Source organism: Perna viridis, chromosome 11 (genome assembly GCF_037379345.1).
Source record: "Perna viridis isolate PV_CMFRI_1.1 ecotype Kerala chromosome 11, ASM3737934v1, whole genome shotgun sequence".
NCBI lineage: Eukaryota > Metazoa > Mollusca > Bivalvia > Mytilida > Mytilidae > Perna > Perna viridis.
Window position 1 is genome coordinate 4953750 of NC_142455.1, and position 25799 is coordinate 4979548.

The window sequence follows — 25799 nt, forward strand, 5'->3', positions numbered from 1 at the left end:
ACAAGAAGAAAAAAAAACAAAGCAGATATTTTATTGCATTAACCAAGTATTTATATCTGAAATAACCATTAGATTGTTCGCTTAAGATAGTGATAGGTAAAATTTAGATGAAATGCACTATGGAAAAATGGCGGGAAAATTTTCTCACACTTTTTCCTTATAAAATTAATTAAAATACAAGTACATCACAGATTCTTCAGGATAAATGTAAGTAGCTTTTCACTTGTTTCCTAGATGTAATGAATATATTTTAGGCAACAAGACCTAATTAAGAATAATGATGTGTCACCCATTGCCTGATTCTTACACAGAATGGTACTAATGTCATTATTTATTTATGTTACATTACGCAACTGAAGGGGGCATATTACGTTGTTCACACTAGAAAACTATTGAAAATTATGTAGCATTATTGCAACACCGATAGCATTTCAATCCACAGCAAAGCAACTTTGAATCAGAATGTTACCTCCGTTACGACAAGTTCTTTGATGCAAGGGCTAAAATAATAAAGTATAAATGGAAAGAACGACAAAACTTTCAGACAATCAATATACAGTATAGTTGTTAGCGAAACTTGGCACTGCTGAAAAATGCTATATTCTTGTCACGTTTCAATGACGATGACAGTACAATAGTACAATTATATGTTCTGTACCAGTATTTCTATGTATCTTACAATCTATTCCTCAAGCATAGTTCTTTCTGCTTTCTGCATACAGTTATCACAGTAAGTGAATCGGGAAACATTACTTTCTGTAGTGAACTTGACTATTGGCAAAATGGGGATAAAAGCTTTCAGTTTTAAAACTGTCTTTAGTTATTGAACAAGATTGTGTTGAATCGAAAGCAATAACTTAGATAATACAGATACAAAAATGACATTTGAATTAATAATAATGTAATATTACTTTAACAAAATAGTGGGTGGTTCTTTTTTAATTTTGGATATTCAATGGTGGAATATCGTACATTGAATTGGTGTATTGAAATAAATTGTAATCGGCAATGGTGCATAGGGACATTGTACCTTTTCAGAATTGTAAGGATTGTACATGTAACTTTCTCATAAAATGAACCGAAAAAAGATTCGTTAATCTGGGAATTTAAGCAGATTTCTTGAATGTTTTTGTATAGAACAAGCTCTTGAAAAGGATATTTAAGGAAACAGACTAAGAATATTTTAAAAAGTGTAGAATCAATCCAGGGACAACTACCGGATGAAGAAAAGAGACCCCACAACAAAAAAATATTGGAGCATGGAACTGGTGCACTGGTAGGATGAGCGTGCTCTTCATTTCCAGAAACACGTTACGAGTTGCTCATAAAATGTCGCCTCCGGGGTAGACAAAAGATTAAAATGAAGCTGTGACACTATAAACTATCGGTTGCCGTGGTGCAGATGAATACACCATAAAGATGAGAATATTTATCCTAGATATGTGCCTGGGATATTTAATATGACGAGGATTTGGATTTTATTTTTTGAATTAAGCTTAAGATTTTACATAAAACATAACTATATTTGGATAGGTACTATAATAATGATAAAAAAATCAAAATTAAATAGGATGATATGGACAAGATTCAAGTTTGTTTAAAAATATCAGTTATCAAGAAAGTAAAATCGCTAGAATTCATTATATACATTATACTTTTATGGAATAAAAAATGCATATGTACAAACATATCAATCTATAAAGCACAGTTTCTGTAAAGTTTCCTCGTTCATTGTATTAATCTCACAGATATGTCATTAATTGCCAATAAATTCCGACTTTTCAATATCAAAAGGATGTAATAAAAACCCAAACCATTACAAACATATTCAGTCGACATAATGTTCGTAATGGGAGCAATTTCAAATTGAAAGTAAATTCAAATATGGCTGACGACATGATTCCGCTTTAATCGATAAGTTGAAAAGGTTTGAATTAGCGCCGTGTTACTGTCAAGATATCTCTCGCTCATCTAAACTTGTTTTCTGTATCACTGAACTACTATTTGACAGAGCTGCTTGATGATCGAGGTAAAAGTTAAGTTTGCTGATTAAAACTGATAATACCTAGGGAATATTAGAGTCTGGGTTAGCTGAGAGCAAGCTTGCGTATAATGTCATCAATTAGATTTTCAATAAAGGTTAGATAAAAAAACACAGTGCACAGAATGTAATTATAGACTGTTGTAATTGCTTTAATCTTTTTTCAACGCTATAAATGCACTTACTATTCGTAGTTTTAAGATTGGGGTCATTTAGAATAGACAATTCACCTCTTTAATTGTGCACTTGTACGTAGTTAATGATTGATTTCATAATAAAGACTAGTGATTAGATTATTATATATCTATATACATTTAACTACACTCCTTTGTAATGACTTTTTTCTTTATTTTCCTTAACTTCTTTTTTAATCAATATTTAATTAATACAATGTCTTTTTTTATATTTAAATTTGATTAATTTTAAGTTATTGATTAAAAGCATTGTTTACTGTTTTTACGTCCCTGTTTTGTTCATGAGACAAATATTATCGTTCTTTATGAGTAAATCTTTCGATGGTCAGAGTTGTTTTTTTATTGTTTGATACTTAGAACATCTTCGAGAGCCTACAAACGCTTGCATTATTCATCCTTAGTACCGGAATATATGCAGTGGTAATGAACGCAATGCTCAGGTATTTGTGTATGAGTGAACCTTTGGTTTAATTTGTGATTTTTTTTATTTGACTTTTATCTATTGTCATTTTTGTTTCATTCTATTTTATTTTGTAAAAATGCCCTATTGAATTTTACACCCTTCGTGATTAAAAAAGTGATCTTTATCGTAACATGAAACTTAATATGATTTTAAGTATTTTAAGAAGATGATCAAGCGACTATCTCTGTATATCAAAATATGTATGAAGAAATGAATGGTACATTGTATTTTATATAAATAAGAAAATATTCCATTCTTACGGGTGCACCTGGTCCATGTCCCTTTGCTTAATAGAGTCCGAGTCGCCCATTAACTTTTCTTACTTTGTATGTATTATTTTGGTTATTTATTTTCTTTGTTGTGTTCGTCTGTTTTCCATGTCTGGTCGTTGTCCCTGGGTTACATTCTCTTGCTATCCGCAAGAATTTTGGGTCCCTTGATTACTCTTTAGATAAAGAAAAGTTTGAGTATTTAAAATAGAACATTAAAATGTTAAAATAAGAAATATAATAGTACCAAAATAGCAAATTTTGTAAAAGCTGTACACTTGTTTCAAGAAGTTATCTCTCATTAGCAGCATTATAGAACCACATTGTTAGGAAGGAAACCATACAAAAATTTTCAAACATGTACAAATAGGAAGCAATCCCCAGCGGTTCCATAACAGTATGTCAAAGGAGCTACATTACTATACTCGCATGTTCAATGCGAGGAATGAAGCTGGCAAATATCGGTACATATATAGTTGGTGGTTTCATGTAGTGAATACCCTCGGAAATCTATGGGCCAGGTTCAGTGTCATCGTTAAAGGTTTATATTAATACCGATACTACAAGTATTGCAAATTTCGCTATACAGTACACGTGTGTAATGGAGTAACCTTTAATTTGCAGCATAAAAACCAAATACTTAGGAATAAGTACCATACGTGAAATGTACTAGTACGTAGCTAAATAGAAGGAGACGTAACAAGGAACATGTTTTTAAGTGATTTCTTTATATCAACATAACTTTGAAGGTATTAGTAAATGCTATACTTACATATATCATATAAGAAGAAAATTTGCAGTAAGCATCGCCTAGAATCCAGGTAGGAACTACAATATGAAGTAATGTAGCAGGTACTACGAAGAAAATAAATGTCAAATCAGCAAATGCTAAGTTTGTTATGTAAACATTGGTAATGGAACGTTCACCATACCGGAACACAATGTAAATTACAAGTCCATTTCCTATTACACCGGTCAGTATAATTAGACTCCACACCGTTGAAATAATGGCGACGGCTGCTTCCGGTAAGTGTTCTTCTTTTGTTTCATTTGTTACGTTTATACCAGCAGGTATTCCAATTGTTGAAGTTGAAGACACGTTATTCATGATGTACATTTAATATATCTGCAAAAAAATACTCGAATGAACTTAAATGTGTAAGTTATGTCCTGTGCCGGTCGAACTTTATTTGCTATTCTAAAGCCCTTACAGTTCTGTCTTATAACATACCCCTTACCTTTTTTGCGGTAGAGAGCAACAGTTATAATGTTTCAATACTTTAATTTTTTGTCTACGTAACAAAGTCCATCCTTACAGTCTTTACGTGAATTTGTGTACAAGTGTCATGGAATATGCATAATTGAAACATAAACGAATAGTGGCCGTCTCTTTGATATCATTTGTCTAGTTATTCGAACAAAATATGAGTACATATGTTGTTGTTATTGCTAAATTGACTGTCTGTCATGATCCAACATCACAAGTGGCTCTGTTTTAAAGATCAGGAGGTTTTCTTTGATGAGACAATTAAAACAAATGAACAAAACTAAGAGATACTTAAACTCTCCAAAGCAATAAAGAAACACCTGCAGAATCGGAAACTAATGTTCCAATATGCTGCTGAATAAATAAAACAAGGACGGCAAAAGCATGTTTTAACCTTTAACAAGCGAACTTACAGAACCTAACTCTGTTCATTAAAACAGTCGGCGTCTGTGGTAAAGTCGTTATAACAAGATTTAATGAGCAATTAAACGATGCCGAGTTCGATATCATACAATTACGTGAAACAAAAACAAGCACTGATAATTAAAACATCTTTACAAGTGTCAATGTACCCTTATGTATCATTCACTGCTTTGGTAAATCGACAATTTAATTTCCACGACAGTATTAAACCCACATTAAAATAGAATAAATATTGACGGGTGAATATTAGACCATTGTTAATATTGCTTTATGGTAATTATATGGTATTTATAACTAAATAGTTTAACAGACTTTTCAACACATATGAATTAATAGTTTATATTTGGGTTCTATTAAATTCTGCCCCGAAGAGAACATGTTAAGCCCTTTCAGACCATTATAAAACAATTTCACAAATTTTTTATTTGTGTTGACGTTAACCTCGTACTACTTATACAATGAATAAAATTAGTGAACATTTCAAAGAGTCAACGACCCCACATAGATGAAAATGTCAGTCCAAAGCCATTCATTGGTCTTCAATGAACGACTAGGAAACAATCAGACCAAAAGGCAAGCTGCAGCTGGTCCAAAATCACCATTATACACAGGTACAGCGAAAGAGTTGCCCCTACATACTAAAGTAACATAAAAAATAAACTAAGGGTGAAAACGAAATAAGACATACAGATGCCAAAAATTCCTGACTTTGGACAGGCGCGAACAATGCGGTGGGAGTAAAGTACTTAAGCGTGATCACAACCCATCCTTTAAAGTCTGACAAATTTGGCGCATCTGCATAAATTCATTTCAGCTGCATGAGCAAAACTAGACATTAATATTCAATATATTCATGTTCTGTTTAGTTTATCATCTACTTAGCAGAGCGCAGTTATCTTCCGTTAATATAATAATTATAAAAGGCAATTTTTATTATTGAAAAGACATCTATTCATAAAGACAGTATTGTGAGTAAAGGTTTATAATTACTATATACCATCGTATTAAAGCACCTGTATAGCATGATTTCAAGAACAATACATGTTAATCAATTGGCTCAGGTGTTTCACTGAGAATCTTGATTAGATGGTTGTCAGGATTTCTATTACATTGGCATATAAAAAGCTGTTTTAGCCAACACGTTTTATCAAAGCAAAGTAATACTTTTAAAAGTTTAATTTTTTATAAAATTGGACGTTACTCTATAAAAACATTTAGTTTTTTTGTAATAGCAAAAACATCATCTGCATGGAAACAAAACTATTACTTTTATAGTAAAAATTGAGAACCAGGATGTTCTTTCTAATATGCATTTTGTACATAAAAACCAAGACTTATAATTTAACCATTTTCAATACTGTCCATCCATGACAGTTCATAATCTTGTCTATAAATATTATACATAACCAGTTATTTAAGTCATTGCCAGTTGAATATGAAGTTAATTATTTTCTGTGCATGCAAGCAATTATAAAAAATCAGAGCGTTTTGTAGCTTTTAACAAGACATCTTTTGTACTTGTTTACAACACATATGGCTGTTCTATAAATACTTTGACTTTGGAAAAAGTACATGTTGTTGATACTAATCAGTGTTAATTTGGATGTTATAAATGTTCAAACAAGAAGTTATTGTACGCATATAACTTTTTTAGAGTGTTCAATCCAGTAAAATAAAGTTGTTAATAGATCTGTTAAAGAGATATATTATAAACATAACGTATCTTCACATCACAAAATTCCTAGCCAATATATATATATAATGTCACATTCTGTTGATATTATGAAGTAAATATTTTCTGGCATGGTTTGAACTTATGCTGTAATATTCCCAAATATATCATACCCGTCGACATATTAGTATACGGTTGAGGGAAATAAGTAAAAGTAGAATAACTAAAGCCAAATGAAAAAAAAATCGATAGAGACAAATATGCTATTTGAGGGCTGCAACTTTCAATTTAAAAAAGAATCGAATGTTTATGATACAAATAAGAGTTCACACATAGCGTATGATCAGACAGTAAATGCAGGTGTATGTTTAAACTTCAATTTTCAATATTCGTTTCGAAGAGTAATAACAGGTTGGTGCATCTGTCTGGTTAAATATGAACATTTTAGTAAAATTGCTGAACAAAACGTCATAATTGCATAATTGGGAAGCCAAAAATGTCATTTTTATTAGGTACTTTAACATGAATTAATCATATTTAAAGAAAATTTTATTCCCATTCTTTATATCTAACTGATGATATGAATTATTAAATATTTTTATTCTTCAAGATTGCGTGATGCATCTTTAAGTTTTTGCTCTTGTAGTTGTATTTTGTTGGTTTTTTTGTGTTTTTGTTTTGTTTTTGTTTCATGGGTATGGGTATTTTTGTTTGTTTTCTGTGTAATTACTGAAACTTAAGAAGTACTAATTTGAAAATAAAATAACAAAAAAACTGACATGTACAAAACAACAGGCAGTGTTAATTTGGATGTCATCAAACCTACAAACTTGACGTCATAGTATCTAAACGTCATAGTGACTATAAATCCGTCATATTGTTTTCGTTAAAATGAGTTGGTAAGTTAACTCTTACCTTGAAAAATAGTTTTATCTAATTTCTGCATAACTCCATGTTTTGCATTCTCAAACCACACTTCGTCGACACTTTCTTGGAATTAGTTTTATCCCCATAGAGTTACATTTAACGATTCCTCCGTATAACGAACTATAAATCGATCCATGGTTGGTTTTCAGACATATTATGGAAATTGTGGGATGCAACTAATAACCAATCACATGAAAGAGTAAACTTAGAATAGAAATGTTATTATAAAAATCTATTGCCTGGTTGAGAGTGCTAAAGTTAATTATTGGGGGTAACACTACTTTCTAATGGTTGAATAAATAAGCAGGCAAGCTTAATTAGCTGATATAGCTGCGTTATTTATAAAAGTATCAAATCTTCCATTGATTTTTCTTTACAATTAATTCGAATGTTTACATGACTATTAATTACTCCAAAGTGAATCAATCATTTATTTTCCGGTTGTGACATGATATTAAACTAACAAAGGTCTTATATATATATCTGATTGAGGAAACCCAAACATGCTTGATTAATGGTGACGAGTTATAATATCTGGATCAACACTGGATTAGTTTGCGTAAAAATTGATCAATTAACCACACAATAGTGGACGCAAGCCTAATCCCTTAGGCATCGTAACTTTACAACATCGCATGACTTCATTGTCAGACCAAGGCATTAACTTTTCAAATGACTTAGACACATGTGAAATAACCGAAAACACCTGATTTGATATTGAAATGAAAAAAAAATTGTCTGTTTTCTCATTTGATTTATCTGTTGAGATTTGAGCTAACATTACACAACAGCGTATTTCAATGCACTTATGTATTCTTTATTGTACGATTGAAAATTCATAACCAATGAATATAGTAAACTTTCGAACATTTGGAAGTGGGATAATTTACACATTATATAATGTTAATAACACCTTATATTTAAAAAGGCAACAAATAAAATCATAACGATATACAATCAAAACCTTAAGACTTACAAGGCAAAAAATGCTAGTAAAAATATTGAGCAATAATGTGTTAAAAGAATGAGCGAAAATATACATTTTATATAATTGTATTTTAAATTACAAAATTAACTTCCATTTATTTGATTATTTCGCTGGGGTATATATATTTTGTATAAAATATTTAGACAAGTCCCATTATTACAGAAATATCAATAAAAGGTATAATAATACAATATTTGACAATAATGAATCAGCAGTGAGGCGTATTCCAGTGTAATGAATCAGCAGTGAGGCGTTTTCCAGTGTAATGAATCAGTAGTGAGGCGTTTTCCAGTGTAATGAATCAGCTGTGATGCGTTTTCCAGTGCAATGAATTAGCTGTGAGGCGTTTTCCAGTGTAATCAAGTGGGTTGGTAATTTTGTTGGTTGAGGAAAAAAAAGGAATATCAATTGGATTGAATAATTTAGTAGAAAAATAATCAAAGATAAATATAGTTTACGTTTACGTTACATAGGACAAGTCTCCTCCTATATTCATATTGCATCGACACTTTAGCGGCACATTAAAAAAAAACAAATTTCGCAAAAAGCTCGATCGGAACATTTTGAAGTTTTTGGGTGAAAATCAGTCGCCATGGGGATAAGGGTTTTTAAATGGCCTTGAAATTTCAAAATTCAGATTCAGCACAGTATTTTTACCCCTAAAACCAAATTGTATCCAAATCGGAGCATTATGAATTTTTTGCGGGAAAAATTGGTAGCAGCTGCAACAGGTAATAATTTGTTTCCGTTTGTTTTGAATAATCGATTTCAGCATGCATAACTCAATACCTGTTCCGAATTTTAAGTTTCTGGCCACCTATGCTTCTGTAATATTAGAATGTGCTTTATTTTGTTCTTTTTTCTTTATTTGGCACTTATCTCAAAATAGCTACCTATATAGGATTTTGTATACCTAAGGTAAGATTTCAGATGGTATTGGATTTTGCTTTACGATTCCCGAGAATTTGTCCGATTTATTGATATGGAGACGGAAGATAATGGAAAAATGAAAATTATAATAATAATAATGATAATTAAAATTAACGTTTCCAGATCAGTCTTTTGAGAAACTATCGTCAATGGAACTGCTTGTAATTAATCGAGGCAGCGTAAAGAACCTGGATATCAAATTTCGTCGAAGTCGAACAACTTGAAATTTTTTTCGCGTTTTGAAAATGGCGGTCGATGTGTAGCTAAATTAATCGATTGAGCCGCAGATTTTTAACCGTGGTGTCTTAAAAAACTTAATAAATAAATAATTTTTTATCAAAATCTGACAACTTTAAATTTTCGACCGCGTCGGCGGCCATTTTAAGATTGACGGCCGACCAGTAGCTCCAATTGCGAATTGAGTCACAGATTAGCAATTGGGACAGCTCAAAGAACCTATATATCAATTTTCATCAAAATCGGACAAATTTGAAATTTGGACGCGTTGGCGGCCATTTTGAAAAAGGCGGCCCAGACGCATGCGATTTTTTTTTCATGATTTTGTTTGGACTATTGAGCTTAATATATACACCAAGTTTCGTCAAATTCTGACCAGCAGTTTTCGAGATACATGATGTTCCAATTTTCAGTGTAAAAAAATAGGTACGTCCAGTCCGGCGGCCATTTTGAAAAAAATGGCTGCAACTGGAATCAAATTTTTGGTGTTCTGCATCCTTCGAAGAGTAGTTTCAACTTTTTGAACAGTTTCATCACAATCGGACCAGGCACTTTTGAGAAAAAGTGCGGACACTTTCAACAGTTTTTATGACAGGAGAATTAAAATAATAATAATAATAATTAAAATTTACGTTTCCACGAAACATGAAGAAGTCGCCTCCCGTTTTCTTATCCATGTATGGAAAAAAATATCGTCAGATGAACTGCTTATTAATAATCGAGGCAGCGAAAAGAATCCGGATATCAAATTTCGTCGAAATGGAATAACTTTCAAATTTTCATGACGGTGGCGGCCATTTTGAAAATGGCGGTCGATAAGTAGCTAAAATTATCGATTCAGCCGCAGATTTTTAACCGTGGTGTCTTAAAAAACTTAATAAATAAACAAATTTTTATCACAATCTGACAACTTTAAATTTTCGACCGAGGTGACGGCCATTTTAAGATTGACAGCCGACCCGTAGCTCCAATTGCGAATTGAGCCTCAGATTGGCAATTGGAACGGCTCAAAGAACCTAGATATCAATTTTTATCAAAATCGGGCAAATTTGAAAACGTGGATATCAAATTTCAAGGAAACCGAAAAAGTTTGAATTTTCGACCGCGGTGGCGACCATTTGAAAATGCCGGTCGATACGTAGCTCAAATTGCCAATTGAGCCGCAGATGATTAAGAAGGACGTCTTAAAGAACCTAGATATCAATTGTCATCAAAATAGGACAACTTTGAATTTTCGACCGCGTTGGCGGCCATTTTGATAATGGCGGCCGAAACGCACTCGATTTTTTTTTTCGTGATTTTGTTTGGACTAGTGAGCTTAATATATACACCACGTTTCGTCTAATTCTGATCAGCGGTTTTCGAGATAAATGATGTTCCAATTTCCGGTGTAAAAAAATGGATACCTTTAGTCCGGCGGCCATTTTGAAAAAATGTCGGCAGTTGGAAATTTTTTTATGACTTTCTGCATCCATCAAAGAGTAGTTCTAACATCTTGTAAAGTTTCATCTCAATCGGACCAGGCACTTTTGAGAAAAAGGAAGGACACTTTCAAAAATTTTTATGGCAGGAAAATTAAAATAATAAAATAATAACAATAATAATAATAATACTAAGAAACACAGTAAAAACAATAAGTCACCGCCACTTCGTGGTCGGCGACTTAATAAACGAAGTCAAAACAATGTCGTCGTCGGTGACTTAAATATGAGGCTTAATAAACTGCATTGTGATACAGCAAAACAATAAATTCTCCGTAAAATAACCGATCAATTTCTGGGTTAATGATCATTATAACCGTTTGACAAATATGAACATGATTTCACCACAATTCCCTTGCCTCTGATTTCGCTCCCTGTTTTAATTGAACGCTACGACATATTTTCCTTGCTTGCTAAGCATAGTCATAATCAATTGATATATTACATGTTTTGTAACATCATTATAACTACTACGATTTCAAATTCTTAAATTCATTCTGTTGGCCAGCTTGAAAATGGTTGATACATTTAAAATGTACATATGATCCATAGTTTAACTGATACCAACGCCAATATTAATGTCATAGATACGTTTTAAAACTGCCAAAATTTTGCTCGATTCTGCTGGCCCGCATACACTTGCGGTGGTGCGTTGGGAACCCGGTGGCTTATACCAAAGACTTCAGGAGAATTGGTCTCGATTGCTTTTACGCCAAGCACGCGTTATGCAAATGAAAAATGAGAAAGTGACGACAGATTAGAATTATGTGTTCTAGTGCCTACCTGTCTTCGTCTGTTAGCTTTCTAATTCATTATGTCGGATTAGGACAAAGCAAGGTGTGCTCGATTGACCAAACGTTATCGTTCTAATGTGCAATGATATATCATTGTTTATTCACCTTACTCTTGCAATTAAAATTTGAAATCCTCAAAGTACTGAGGTTTCATCTATTGTATTACACCTGGTAAGAATATTTCGGTGCCGTTCTTGGCTCCCTATTGCAATATTTTCTATCTGACAACTTCATGTATACAATGGCACTGCTGAAATTACTCCTTGCTTGTTATATTTGTATGATTGCTATTCTTAAATTAATATGAAAGGTGGACAAAATAATAAAATAATTAAACCACTAACTTGAATACGATTATTAAAATTAGATTATCTAACATAAGTTCATGCCTTGTATAAATGTGCTAAATAACCAGGAACCAAGCCACACTTCAAACACATACAAATATGTACGTGGGAGGGAAAAATCCAATAAAAGCTGTCAGGTCTCCTTGATGTTTACAAATAATATAATATTCGATACATATTTAAATTGTCCCTTTTACGGAGAAAAGCAAGCGTGTTCTTGTTTTCCTCTAGAGTCGAAATATATATCAGTGGAATCTAATCAAACAATTCTCGTTGAGATTTTTTTATCTCACTGAATTGGCAAAGCAAACTGAAACAATTTGATTTTGTAGCATTGATTAAATTGATACATGTATATTTGATGAACATTACAGTGTTACAATATCAATTGTAATAGATTTATAAACAGTACAACTGAAATACGTTCGTTTTGGTTTTTAAAACTATCTTGAATACGGTTTTAGATGCTAGTAAACTACAGCTCGTAAATTTAATAGTATACACACATGATCATGCATGTGAATACACGCATATCGTCACAACAGCACGCACACATTAAGTATATGCATAGTGTCTGTTCGTGCGTCTATGGTCAAATATGTGTATTGTGTAGACGTTGTAAAATATTGATTTGTTGTGACATGTATCATTAATTTGAACCTCAATCTTACATAATAACACCTAGATGAACTGTCCCGTACTACCATACATCGTGTACTAAGTTACAGCCCTAGATTAATTCTACGAGGAAGATTGACCCGGCCAGCGAAAGCTATATCTTTATATATCTTAGCTGGTCGAGTGGTCTAGGGCGCTGGATTTAGTGCAGGCGGTGTCGCCATAGATATTAAAGCACTTCGAGTTCGAGTCCCGCGGAAGGAACGAACAAATATTTGCTTCGCAAATTTAACAGTTCTAACATCGTTCGGAATTTTTCAGATCCTCCTCTCTCTCTATACATATATATATATATAGAAGGGTCTGAAAATTTTCCAACGATGTTAGAACTGTCAAATTTGCGATGCAAAATTTTTGGTCGTTCCCTCCGCGGAACTTGAACTCGTACCGCTGTGACATCTATGGCAACACCGCCTGCACCAAGTACAGCGCCCTAGACCATTCGGCCAGCTGAGCTATATAAAAATATTGCTTTCGCTGGCCGGGTCTTTCCTCTTCGTAGAATTAATTTATGGTTATAACTTATTTCACGATGTATGGTAGTACAAATAGAGGATCAAACTTATGATGCATGTCACAACAAATCAATATTATTCAAACGTCTCAGAATGAGACGACTCTATTCGCCTAACTGCTCCATCGGATGAAATTGATACAGGGAAGATAACGTAAACTTACAAAAGGGTCTGAAAAATTCCAAACGATGTTAGAACTGTCAAATGTGCGATGCAAATTTTTGGTGGCTCCCTCCGCGGGACTCGAACTGTATAATATTGATTTGTTGTGACATGCATCATTAATTTGATCCTCTATCCTACATAATAACACCTAGATGAACTGTCCCGTACTACCATACATCGTGTACTTGAATAGCAAAGGACACACAATTCAACAATAACTAATAACATTAGCGCATAATTGGGCATACAATTTTATTAGTGTCCAAATCAATGGCCGTTTAAGGCAATGTTTACCTTTATCTGATCAGTGTCCTTGACAATAGAATGAAACAGAACTTGAATGGTTTCCCAAGATAAATGGAATTATCCCCAAAATGTATTAAGCATAACGACATATTCAATCAATTTCTTCCTGTAATACTATTACCAACTAAATATGGTTACTGTATATTTAATAGTTCTAGTGATGATGGGCTCCCGAGATCTAGTTAGCCTCGATATCAGACAATGACAAAAGAACATTCATCTTAATTATTGATAGAATGAAGTAACTATTCATTTCCAAAAAAGCAATCTCTTTCAATACAGAATAATAATGTTAAGTACTGTACTTTGCAACAATTTTTTAAGACACAACGGTTAAGAATCTGCGGCTCAATCGATAATTTTAGCTACATATCGACCGCCATTTTCAAAATGGCCGCCAACGAGTTTTTTTTCAGCTACAACTAACCATTCTTACACGTGATGTACATATATATTGTCGAAATATAACACAATATTATACAAAAACTGAAAAAAACAACAACAATTAAACCAATTAAAAAAAACGAAACTCTGAAAGTCTTAAATTCATCACATGAAAACTTTCAACAATGTGGTCATATCAATTGATAAATTGCAACAAGAAAGCATTGAAGGAGTTCCTTACTTTCATCATTCAGGCCAAGGTTTATAGTTATTAGCAAATGTGCTATCAAAATTATTCCAAAGACAGCTTTGAGCCACTCCAGCACTGCAACAGCTAATGTCCAATTGAGCCAGACAAAAAAGTGACCATTTGTAGAGTGTATTGAAATTAACAATCATTTCAAGTTTCAAAATACAGACAACTTTTGAGTAATGGAAGTTGATCTTTAAAAATTGACAGATCAGAAACTTAGATAGCTTTTTGTGACACTTTAGTGTCATCAAACTTTGACAGAAATAGATTGTACTTTAATTCAACGTTTATATTACCGAGAGCATTCTCTCACTCAATAGTCAGACTTGTCTATGCCAAAGATTATTCACCGAAATTTGTACACTTGCATACAATTAATTTTGGTATCTCTTCAATTTTCCTTCTTTTAGTAATGCTTTTATTCCTTGAAACACGTGAACAACATTGCACAACATTACACAATTGCATGTATGGAATGAGCAAGCCAAAACATATTACTAATGGAAATGAAAGATATATTGTCCTTACCCATTTTTAATTTTGTGCCATTGTCAGATTTTTCTGTTTATATTAAAACACTGGTCTACGATATGTAAAACGCATTTTTGATAGTTATCGTGGTACTTTTTCATTTCAACAAATCTAACATATTTTCAATCTAACAAGTGTTCCTGTTAATACTTTCTTAGAAAGGATTTCACATTTATATACAGAATTCTTGTAAATAATGTTAATGCATATCCTAATGAGAAATGTTTTAAATAGAAACGAATTTAAATTTAGAAATCCCAGATTTTATAAGATATTCTTTACAACAATGTTGTAAAATATATCCTTGAAAGAATCAAAGGGAACCATGGATCTAGCGGAAATCAAAAGAATGTAACTCATGGACAAAGACCAGACATGGAAAACATACATACAGAACAAAGAACACAAAGTAACTAAAATAATACATACAAAGTAACAACAGTAAATGAGCAACTCGGACTCCACTAAAAATTGGGAGCATGGACCAGATGTATCGGTGGGGTGAGCGTCCTCTGCTTTTCTAGAAACACCCGCCAAGTTGCTCATAAAATGTCAAGTCCGGGGTAGACGAAAGAGGGAAGGAAAACAAGACACGTTGAACAAATCAGTTTTCATGGCGCAAATGGATACACCGTAACGATCCACTAGTTCACGATGACGACCAAAAAACTTCTGTAGTGATGACTTCAATCTCGTAGCAACATAAACCTGTTCAGAAGCCTACTTCTTACAAGTCGAACACAGTACAAAAAGTCTTCGTAGTTTCGACAGGCTTTGGCATAACGTATGAGTTGTGATATGAACACTCTATACGCAGGTGCTGAAGGGATGTTGCCACAGATGAAAGGAAAGTTGATAATTCTGAATGAAAAGTCATCACGTTTGTCGTAAAGTTTGGTCAATAGTTTTCCCTTGCCATCGATTTTTAAGTGTAGGTCAAGATATGATGCTGACTTCACAGTGTCTGTAGTAGCTTTTATCTCAAGTTATTTGGGGTAGATGCGATATGTCAAATTACGATTGTTTAAATAAAATACATCATCTATATAGCGGAAACTGAGATTTAAGGTTCTAGCTAAATGTTATTCTTTATTTAGTATCAGATCAGCTGTAAAGTCAGCATCATAATAGTGAAGGAATAGCTCAGCAAGTAGAGGAGCACAACTTGTTCCCATTGGAATGCCGACCGTTATTTGAAAAACGCATCCACCACACAGGACAAATATGTTGTCAATTAAAAATTCCAGCATTTTGTAAACATCTTGAAGAGCTTCCTGTACTAATAATTGCATAGAATTATTTCTACCATCACATTCTTGCATAAGATAAAAAGTTTTGCATTTGTTTTATGATTGTACTATAACGTATTGATTCTGGTTAGAACTTGCAGAAATAGTTAAAATTGTTAGATGCAATTTTACAGTGAGCAAATATCAGATTTTACTTGGATTTTTATCAGAAGGCTCATTTAATAATTTTGGGCTCCCTTACACACTATGTTTCAATGACACCTTAAATTGGTTTGTGCTAAATAATTTGTTGAGCATACATATTAGTGTGTTTTTTTTTCTTTTAAAGATTTAGTACATGCATGCATACGTTAAATGAAAAAGTGTATGAAAGTGTACAGTAAATGAATATAAATAAACTTATATATATTCATATTTCATATCAAAATAAAGTTAAAACCAATATTGTCAGACAGTTAAACTTATCTATAACCCTGTACGCCCTTGTCAGGTGGTGATTCAAAGTGAAATGTAAAATCAGTAAAATATTTAAGTAACACTCACGGCAAGAATCATGCAAAATGTAATTCATGTTTAGAAACCCTACTTATTTTCATTTTTTATATTTTGTTTAAAAAAATTAACGTACTTTTTCACATAACACGTTTTCTGTTCTAGGGAGATGAAAATATGAAAAAAAATATACTGTAGAATTCGCAATCAAGGGATAAATGACACTGAAATACGATAGAAACTTTTGAATTTTTAATGTAAATTATCACTTAAGAGCGGGAAGATTGCAATGAATAATTTAACATTGCATCATATAGACATATAAAGCAATTTAATAAAAAATAAAAACTTTTTTCTTAAAGGTTTATCACATTTTAAAAAATTTTCACGATTCTTACAAAGACTAGTACTTAAAATAAATTGAAGATACAAAAATGTTTTACTGTATTTAAACGATTGGCTGATTAATGCTAAGACAGGTTAAAATCAGTCAGGAGGTTATGTGATAAAAAGTACGGAGGAAGGATGACAAACGACGAACGACTAACGCTTAGTGATGACATAATCCTTTAATCCATGTAAACTTACTATTCAGCTCCACTAGGAATCGAACCTATTTCAAATTACAGTTTAATACTGTAAAAAATGGTCGTTGCCATCATTGTGTTAAGTAACTCTTTAAACTGAACGTGTGATATCCCCCTTTATATTTTTTTTCTTAAATTGTATCTTATAAAATATGCTTCATTGTATAATATACATTATATGCTTAAAATTACTAACTCAAAAATTGCAACAAACGTATTTGACATACATAAAAATCAGATTTGCCCCTTATATCTTTTATCTCGTTTTGTGATGGAATTTTATTATTGTGTTTATTACCATTTTTTTATCTTTACATGTTTAAGAAAGAATTTTTTTCAAATGTATTTGTTTTTCTTGTTTAGAAAATTTCTTATTTCAATTTTATTAAATTATTCAAAACACTACATGTGACGTTATATTTTCTATAGTTTATAGTTTATACCAAATTTGTAATATTTATGTATACTTTTTTTTTATTTCGATTGACGTCAAGTAACGTACTTATAAAGGTCAAATAAATGTCGTATATAGATTCAAGACATTTCAATGAAGCGTACATTATATAAAGAAAATGAGTTAATTGTGTAAATGTTTCTAAACTTGAAGTCTAATGTGCATTTCCAGTTTCTGGTTTGGTTTGGTTCTCAATCTTTTGTCAATGTTAAATACAGCTCGGGTAACATAGAGGGGATACTTTCCAGCTTGAAAAAATGACTAAAAGATTTGTTACTTTAAAAGGTGTTGGTCTCGTGACTTTTTCTTATTTGCTCATGTGCAATTGCTACAATTGGTTCATATACAACAATTTTGTATGAACAGGTGAATCATAACTATGTGAGTTACAAAAATGAATAAATAATAAATTTGGTTAAAAAAGGAAGTATTCATCGCTTACGTCAGAAAAGGATTTTTGAAATGCCATTATTTCACTGGCGCCATGGAAACACATCTTCTAATGTGAAATGACGCACCAGACACGGACAAAGGCTTACTCGTCTAGTCACTGGATGGTTAACTTTGAATGTAAGGTGTTAAATAACGTTGTACAAAAGGATAACTTAATTAGTGTCGGTCTAGAGAACTAAATATGTAGTCTCAACACCAGGAACCATGTGATATAACCTCTGGAGACTGTTCATGCATATTGAAAACTACGGTTACAGTAATACTGCGTCTTCATAAATCGATATCAGCAACGTATTTTTTTTAAATAATTTTACATTAGAACACAGATTTGATCCATGCTAAAATTTTTACGACATCTCACCGATGTAAAGTATTCTTGTCCTTCATGTATATATGATTATTATTCTTTAAAACATTCGTCAGCTTACTGTACAGAGTGCGAGGTAGATAGATTCACTCTGTCGTTCCGACCATTTGTCTGATCGTTCATTCTTCAGCACCTATTTCTTACTACAACTATGATATACAACGACACTTGTATATCTTCTGTATTATGTGATGCCATTGTACACCAAAATGTTGGCATTTCCATATAAATACCTTTTTGAATTTCCTTATGAAAATAGTGATTTGGCATTCGTCGATTAAAGTGGATCAACTACTCCGGAACTACTGAATTAATATTAGTTGAATTTTGACATGTTCATTTTTATGATGTCATTGCGTACCTCCTATTTTGCATTTCCATTTAAGGGGATGCCGAACATCGTTCATAAAATTTATTTGGCTTTTTTAAATTTCTTGAAATTTTATTCAGTAGTTAATTTTGATTCAAGAAGCAAAATATATAATATATAAATAAAAAAAATAAACAACAAGTTTCAACGGATGAAATTCAATGAGCATATAAAAGCATGATTAACGAACCTTTTGATCAGTAAGATGCTTTAAGTTTGATATCAGAATGTAACAAAATATAACGTTTTGCTGATGTTTACAGAATTATGTCCCTTAGGTGTTGTGCACGGCCTTAAATGAGGTTTATGTTCCCCACGTTGACCAAGGGGGTATCCTTATCGTTAAATACCTATCGCAGCAACTTGATAATTTACAGAAAATATATATAGGTATGTGAAACTGTAGTATATAATTTCAATCTCTATCTTCCTACTTTTGTTACCATTTTGTGTCCGGGAAAATTTTCCTCACAGTTTAATTTTTCTAGTTGTTTTTTTATGTTCTTTGTTGCATTGCTTTATTTTGTAAAGTTTGCCAAATTTACTAAAACTCATTTACTTATCTTTTCTTTTTCTTTATCGGAGAACGTTCAATTAGTTAAGGCTTGATATGTTTTTTCCAAAGCATTTGCAGGAAAATTTCTAGACAAAGATAAAGTGTTCTTATGAAGGTTTTGTGTGTCTGTCTTTCTCTCTTTCTTTTGTTTTTGTGAAATCAACACACCAATACATGTAATTTATTGAATAATTGTACAATATTAACATTTGTAATTTGCATAGAATGAATTTAACTGATCAATAACAAATTTACTAAAGTGCTTATAAAAGGTTACTTTACATGATGTGTTTAGTCTCACATGAAAAGAAATAAAAACCTTAAGGAAGTAGACCTAGAGTAAGGGACACAACTCTTACAAATCACTGTCCACCGTTTGTATTCAGGCTCTTTATATCAATCTCATGTAAGCATCAAAGTAAATTGGATTGATTTCATTCTGTTTCAAATGCAAGTTTGATAGGCTTTGATGAAATTCAATATGATACAAACATATCACTGATTTCAAGAGTTATGTCCCGTACACTATTTCAACCTTCTTAAACAATGTGTTTGTTCCATAATCTTATTTATTAGCCTTATTAGAGTAATCAAGGGAACCAAAGTTATAGCGGTAATCTTCCAATGAAGATTTTAAGTAAATCAAAATCACGTATTATAAGTGAGTTAAACTCCTTGTTTGTATTTACCATGTATATATCGAGTATTTGCAAGGAAATCAAGATTCTAGCGAAATCAAAAGAATGTAATCCAGGGACAAATACCAGACACGGAAAACAGGCAATCACAACAAAGAACATAAAGTAACTGAAATAATACATACGAACTTTACAAAAGTAAATGAGCAACTCGGACTCCACTAAAAACTGAGAGCATGGACGAGGTGCACCGATAGGGTAAAAAGCGTCCTCTGTTTTTTTTCTGGAATAACCTTCCGAGTTTCACCGTAACGATCCACGAGTTCAGGATGACAAATATAAAACATATGTTGTAATGCCTTCAGTCTTGTAGCAACATAACCCTATTCCAGAAGCCTAATTGTTAAAAGTCTACATTGCTGATATTTCGGCTATGACCTTGACCTACAACATATTCGATTCATATAATCTATGGAATGTCGATGATGTAGACATATGATGATGCAAAGTTCCGATGAATTCGAATGAACTGTGGTTTAGCGTTAAATTGGAGTTAGAATTGTATTTATATGTTAATACGCGCATAAAGTTTTATCTCTAACCGCCCATTTTACCACTTGCTTTCAGCTGGACATTATCGTCTTAATGGACAACCGAACTTTGAAGACGCAATTCACCACTCAGCATTCGGAAAGTACAATTGAAACGCCACTCGGTGAAAACAGTAAGCAAATGGACTTACAAGAACCAAGCATATTTATGCAAATATGCATTCGGACGCAATTGTTAAGGAATATGATTAATACTTTGCTTTTTGGAACAAGTTGTAAACAGCAATGTATCGATAAATCGAACTAAGAACAAGAAACTTTCTCTATTGTTTTTTTTAAATGTCGTCTATTGTTTTCCCATCGAGAAATCGCATACAAGATTTCATATTTTAAAACTAGGTTGACGTCACAATAACTGTTTAATATTGCATCCAAAATGCCAATAAAAATACCAATGACATATTAATCAAATTTGGATAAATGTTTTGATATTTCCATATACAACCGACAGTACTGGTAATTTGTCACAATCAGACCTGGCTTAAGTTCTTGTATGTAGATAACAGTTATGTCTGTCTGGGGAAACACAAAATCCAACCGAGTTATTATTGAAATATTATAAAATGGTACTGCTTCTGGATTTTATTAAATAAGAGGTATTCGCATTATGTAAACATTGCTTTTTTTGTTATTTTGCTGTCACGAGTAATGTTCAGTTTACTTTTTTTAATTGAATTTGTTAAAACATCAATGTCACCCTGTTAGAAAAAGGTGCCATTGACGAAATTTAGAAAGCCATGGTATTTCACTCTAATCATGATGTCCAATGAAATAAATGCACCCATAAACATTCAACATGATAAGAAAAACAACATGAATTCATAGAAAATGTTGACCTTCGTTAATCTTGTTCAATTGTTAATTCACTTTGTTATTGGTTTCTCACCATGCAAAGTTAAATTAATGCTCATCACGCTATTTACTAAAAGATGTATGATATGATTCAAATCAATCGATGCTGTTCAAACTCTATAAAATCTTTTGACGCCAAATAATGACTCAGAGAAAGCCTGTGTTGCTCAGTTGAAATCCTTGTTTTATTGAGAAGAAAATATTGGATGAACTAGAGTACAGATTGTATATAATGTATATCCACTAAGTGTACAAAATCATTTTTTATAAATAAAATAGTACTTAAGTTTCTCGAATAAGCTTTCAGTGTTGCTTTATCAAAACACTGAATAATTGTCCCAGGACTGCTAATAATATATGGTAAACATATATGATAACTTTCAAACATCATATAGATCTACCATTTGATGAAACTTTCAAAAGTTAATTATATTGTGTACTACATTTTATTTCAAATTTTTTAAAAAGCTGAAAAATGACTTCTAACAATTAGGTTTCTGAAACGCGGTTATGTTACAGTCATTACTACAAACGTTTTATGGTCGTCATCATGAACTCGTGGATCGTTACGGTATATCCAGCTGCACCACGAAAACTGATTTGTTCAACGTATCATAGTTTTTCTTTTATCTTTCGTTTACCCTGGACTTGAATTGTTATGAGCAACTCGGCGGGTGTTTTCTAGAAAATCAGAGGACGCTTACCCTACCGATGCACCTGGTCCATGCTCCCAGTTTTTAGTGGACTCCGAGTTGCTCATTTGCGTTAGCTACTTTGTATGTATTATTTTGGTTGCTTTGAGGTCTTTGTTGTGTTTGTCTGTTTGAATGTCTGGTCTTTGTTCCTGGATTACTTTCTGTTGATTTCCCCTAGAATTTGGTTCCACTGATTACTCATTCAGTTTACTACATCAAATTAGGTTTTAAGATATATGCTTGTCTGCGATTCAAATAAAAAATGGCAAAAAAATGTATCTGAATACAAAATACACAAAATCTACTACTAACAAAATTTTAGTTTTACTCAGTAATAAATACAAGATAGTTTAGTTTAACTGAAATACTATTCCAAGCACGATGATGTTTAATTATCTCATTGGAATTGAGGAAAACTATTGTATGGTACTGACAAGATAATAATATATGTTGTCATACACAGACGCAATAATACTATGTACGAAGAAAACATATACATATGAAATTATATTCTATGTTCATGTAAAAATTAGGCAGATTCCATAATATGAGTGGCACTGGGTAAATTTTATCCAACTGAATTTTTTGTTCTAATGTGAAGTGTATACCGTATGTATGTCAAAAAGTATGAAGTTTTTTTTAAATCGACAATGAATGGCTCAGAAAATCATTTTAAACTTCCCGAACAAAGCAACCAAATTTTGTTCAAATTAAAGAATTATTTCCTTTTTTTTAAAGAGTTTCATTGCTTTCTATGTAATTTATTCCTCTTTTATCGTTCCAGTTAATCCAAAACCAAAATTTAACTTTCAGAAAGGGTGCATTTGTAATATGAAATAGATGCATTGTTCTTGGAAACATAAAATTTAAGATTACCAAAAAGAACTACTCAAAAGATTACTACAAGACATGTTTATACTTCTTATTGGACTCTATGTGTATTACCCCTGCAACATTTTCTATTTGATATGTTTTATAATTGGACTTTTGTCGATAATATATTCATTAGAATTCTATAACATCTCCACATCTCTGTCAGAGTTGTAAATCAAATGTTCCACTGAATATGCCATCTTCAATAGACGTTATTAATACGAGAAATGAACTAATACGAGCAGTTGTGCGTTTTTTGAACTCACACGATCAGTTGTGCATTTTTTTATACTAGTGAGTGTATTCCATAGTGACGGAATTTACGACCTCAATTACAAATTTTGATTGAATTGAATTAGATTTTGCCTAAAAGCAAATACATTTTCATTTCAAAAGTTTTTTTTTTATCATCTGAAGTCAAATTTGTTCAAGACGCTCCAGCAAAGCGCAAGTTGAGAAAGTCCGCATCGTATTGTTAGAATGAAAATCAAAATAAGTTACTATTATTCTATTTATCTATAAATCATTTTTTTGGCATGTTTATTCAATTAAATGTACTTTTTAAAAGTACTTGAGGTGTGCTAAAATTTAGTAGTACGATTATACACTGTTAACGCGTGATATAGTACGACTATACACTGTTGATGCGTTCTGTAACCTGATTATACACTGTTGACGCCAGATGTAGTACGACTATACACTGTTGACATGTGATGAAGTATGACTTTACACTGTTGATGAGTGATGTCGTATGTCTATACTTTTATATGCGTGATATAGTACGACTATACACTGCTGATGCGTGATGTTGTACGACTATACATTGCTGACGCGTGATGTAGTACGACTATACACTATTGATGCGCAATGTCACTTTTATTCAAAACTCCAAAGAAGATAACCGGAAACGTCAGAATCATTCCAAGAGTGTATGACAGATTTTTTTTTTCGAATATCCTGTCATTTTAGAGAATTAGAAACAAGATTGAAGGGGAAAAGTACAGATAACCGAAAATTGTTTCGCACGAAGTCTGACATTAATTTTTTCAAAGTTATTAAAGTTGATAGATTTGTTACTTGTAACCTAAGTATTTATCATTTTTTATTGATGAGTTGCAGAAAGAAACAACAAAATCGTATGCAAAAAGAGGAAAAGTGCTTGAACTTTTTATGATAACTGTGTCGCATTGATAACAATGTTACTTGATATGAGACATATCAAGTGTCTATTTAACCCTAATAGTACAAATTACGACTTTTATATAATACTAATTGGATAAGGAAGCAATATTTTTGTTATTAATTAAATACATTTCACACCCAATCAACAAAGAACGATATTGGTTTTGACACTCTATTACAAAACATGTTGACTTGTAATCAAATATCCTTCGGTAATGCAGTTCCTATTGATTGTTAGACGAACTCTAATTTGTTTAATACAATTTTGTAGAATATGCTTCCAGTTTTATTTGAGTAATCATATGAAATACATATTGAATAGCAGATCTTATTAATCAAATAAAACAAACTTGTTTCCTGTCCTCTCCAGAATTAATTTCTCCGAAGCCATTTTTCTAATCCACAGGTCGAGAGCTATATTTATTTATTAATAAATTGTGTAACTTCAAAATTTATGAACACTGATTTGTGTCAGAATGCATAACGACTATATAATATTTTAATAGGTAATACATTACTTTGATTATGGCTGATACGAACAGCGACCGTTTAAACATTTGTAAAACTATATCTTAAGGATGTTCGCTGCGCATGGTCAGTCATTTTTTTTTCAGATTTTCGGACTCTTCTGGTTTTCTTCAATTCATAGCATGAATTCAGCGACTACGTTTTTTGTTCATAATTTCATTAAACACTCCTTCAAATGTTTTTGAGAAGTTTTTTTGAAATCATTCTTTTTGATGTTTATAGCAAAACTGATGAAAAATCGAGAAATCCTTTTCCGCCAAATTTCAAATGCTTATATCTCAAAAATGTGCACACTGACCCATCCACTTTTTTCTACTTATATTGTTCTTCCATTAAAAATCTAAAAAATGATTTCCTTTGAAATCCATTTTATTCTTAAACAGGGCAGTGAACATCCTTAATATATCATAACTCCATAAGTAATTGCAATACATCTAAGCCCGAAATATGTATATCCATAGGGTAATGTTTGTTTATCAATGTTGTCATTTAAGACTTAAATAAACTAATATTACGGAACATAAAACTACTTCAAGTATTGTCATATAAGGTCATGAGCAAGCTGAAATGATAATTTAAGTGTGGCTTTTTAAAACATTTTTATTATTGTATTTTATATTACGTTACGTTTTGTTTTCCTTTTATTTTGTCGTTTTGTTTGCATTTTTGTTAATGTGGAAGAGTGTTAAAAATTATGATGATTTTGGTTGTAATTGTCGAATAGGTCTTTGTATTATCTGATTTTTTTATGATTAATATCAGAAGTGGTGAATAAAGTTAAAAATATTTTTATTACATTATTACACCAATTATAGGAACCACAGACTTGTGCTGATGCACCATGGTTGTCTTATTTGTACGTTTTGTTGTTCGAATAGTATTGTGAAAATTTTAGTCTAATTAAACTCAGTTATTTATGACAAAATTGCCTTATCACACATTTATATAGCGCATAAATTGTGAGCTGATTTACTTTATATCTCAATTACAACTACGATTCTCTTTTTTATTTATACAAAATATTGA

At 31.9% G+C, this 25799-nt stretch overlaps 1 protein-coding gene and 1 long non-coding RNA gene across 2 annotated transcripts in view; one reads left to right on the plus strand and one right to left on the minus strand.

Annotated features, from left to right (window-relative positions):
- The window catches only part of LOC148602422 (galanin receptor type 1-like), a 26523-nt gene extending 19043 nt beyond the window's left edge, over positions 1-7480 (minus strand). Inside the window, exons 1-2 of the mRNA XM_088552139.1 lie at positions 7245-7480; positions 3740-4093 (exon numbers count right to left, since the gene is read on the minus strand). Of these exons, the coding sequence (XP_088408265.1) occupies positions 3740-4084 (345 nt within the window). The 5' untranslated portion in view covers positions 4085-4093; positions 7245-7480. The remainder of the gene's footprint in view (positions 1-3739; positions 4094-7244) is intronic.
- Positions 2559-25446, plus strand: LOC148602423 (uncharacterized). Its single transcript, XR_015916449.1, has 3 exons — positions 2559-2675; positions 3592-3993; positions 20660-25446. It is a non-coding gene; the product is annotated as an uncharacterized LOC148602423 (long non-coding RNA).
- Positions 25447-25799: the final 353 nt, after the last annotated feature.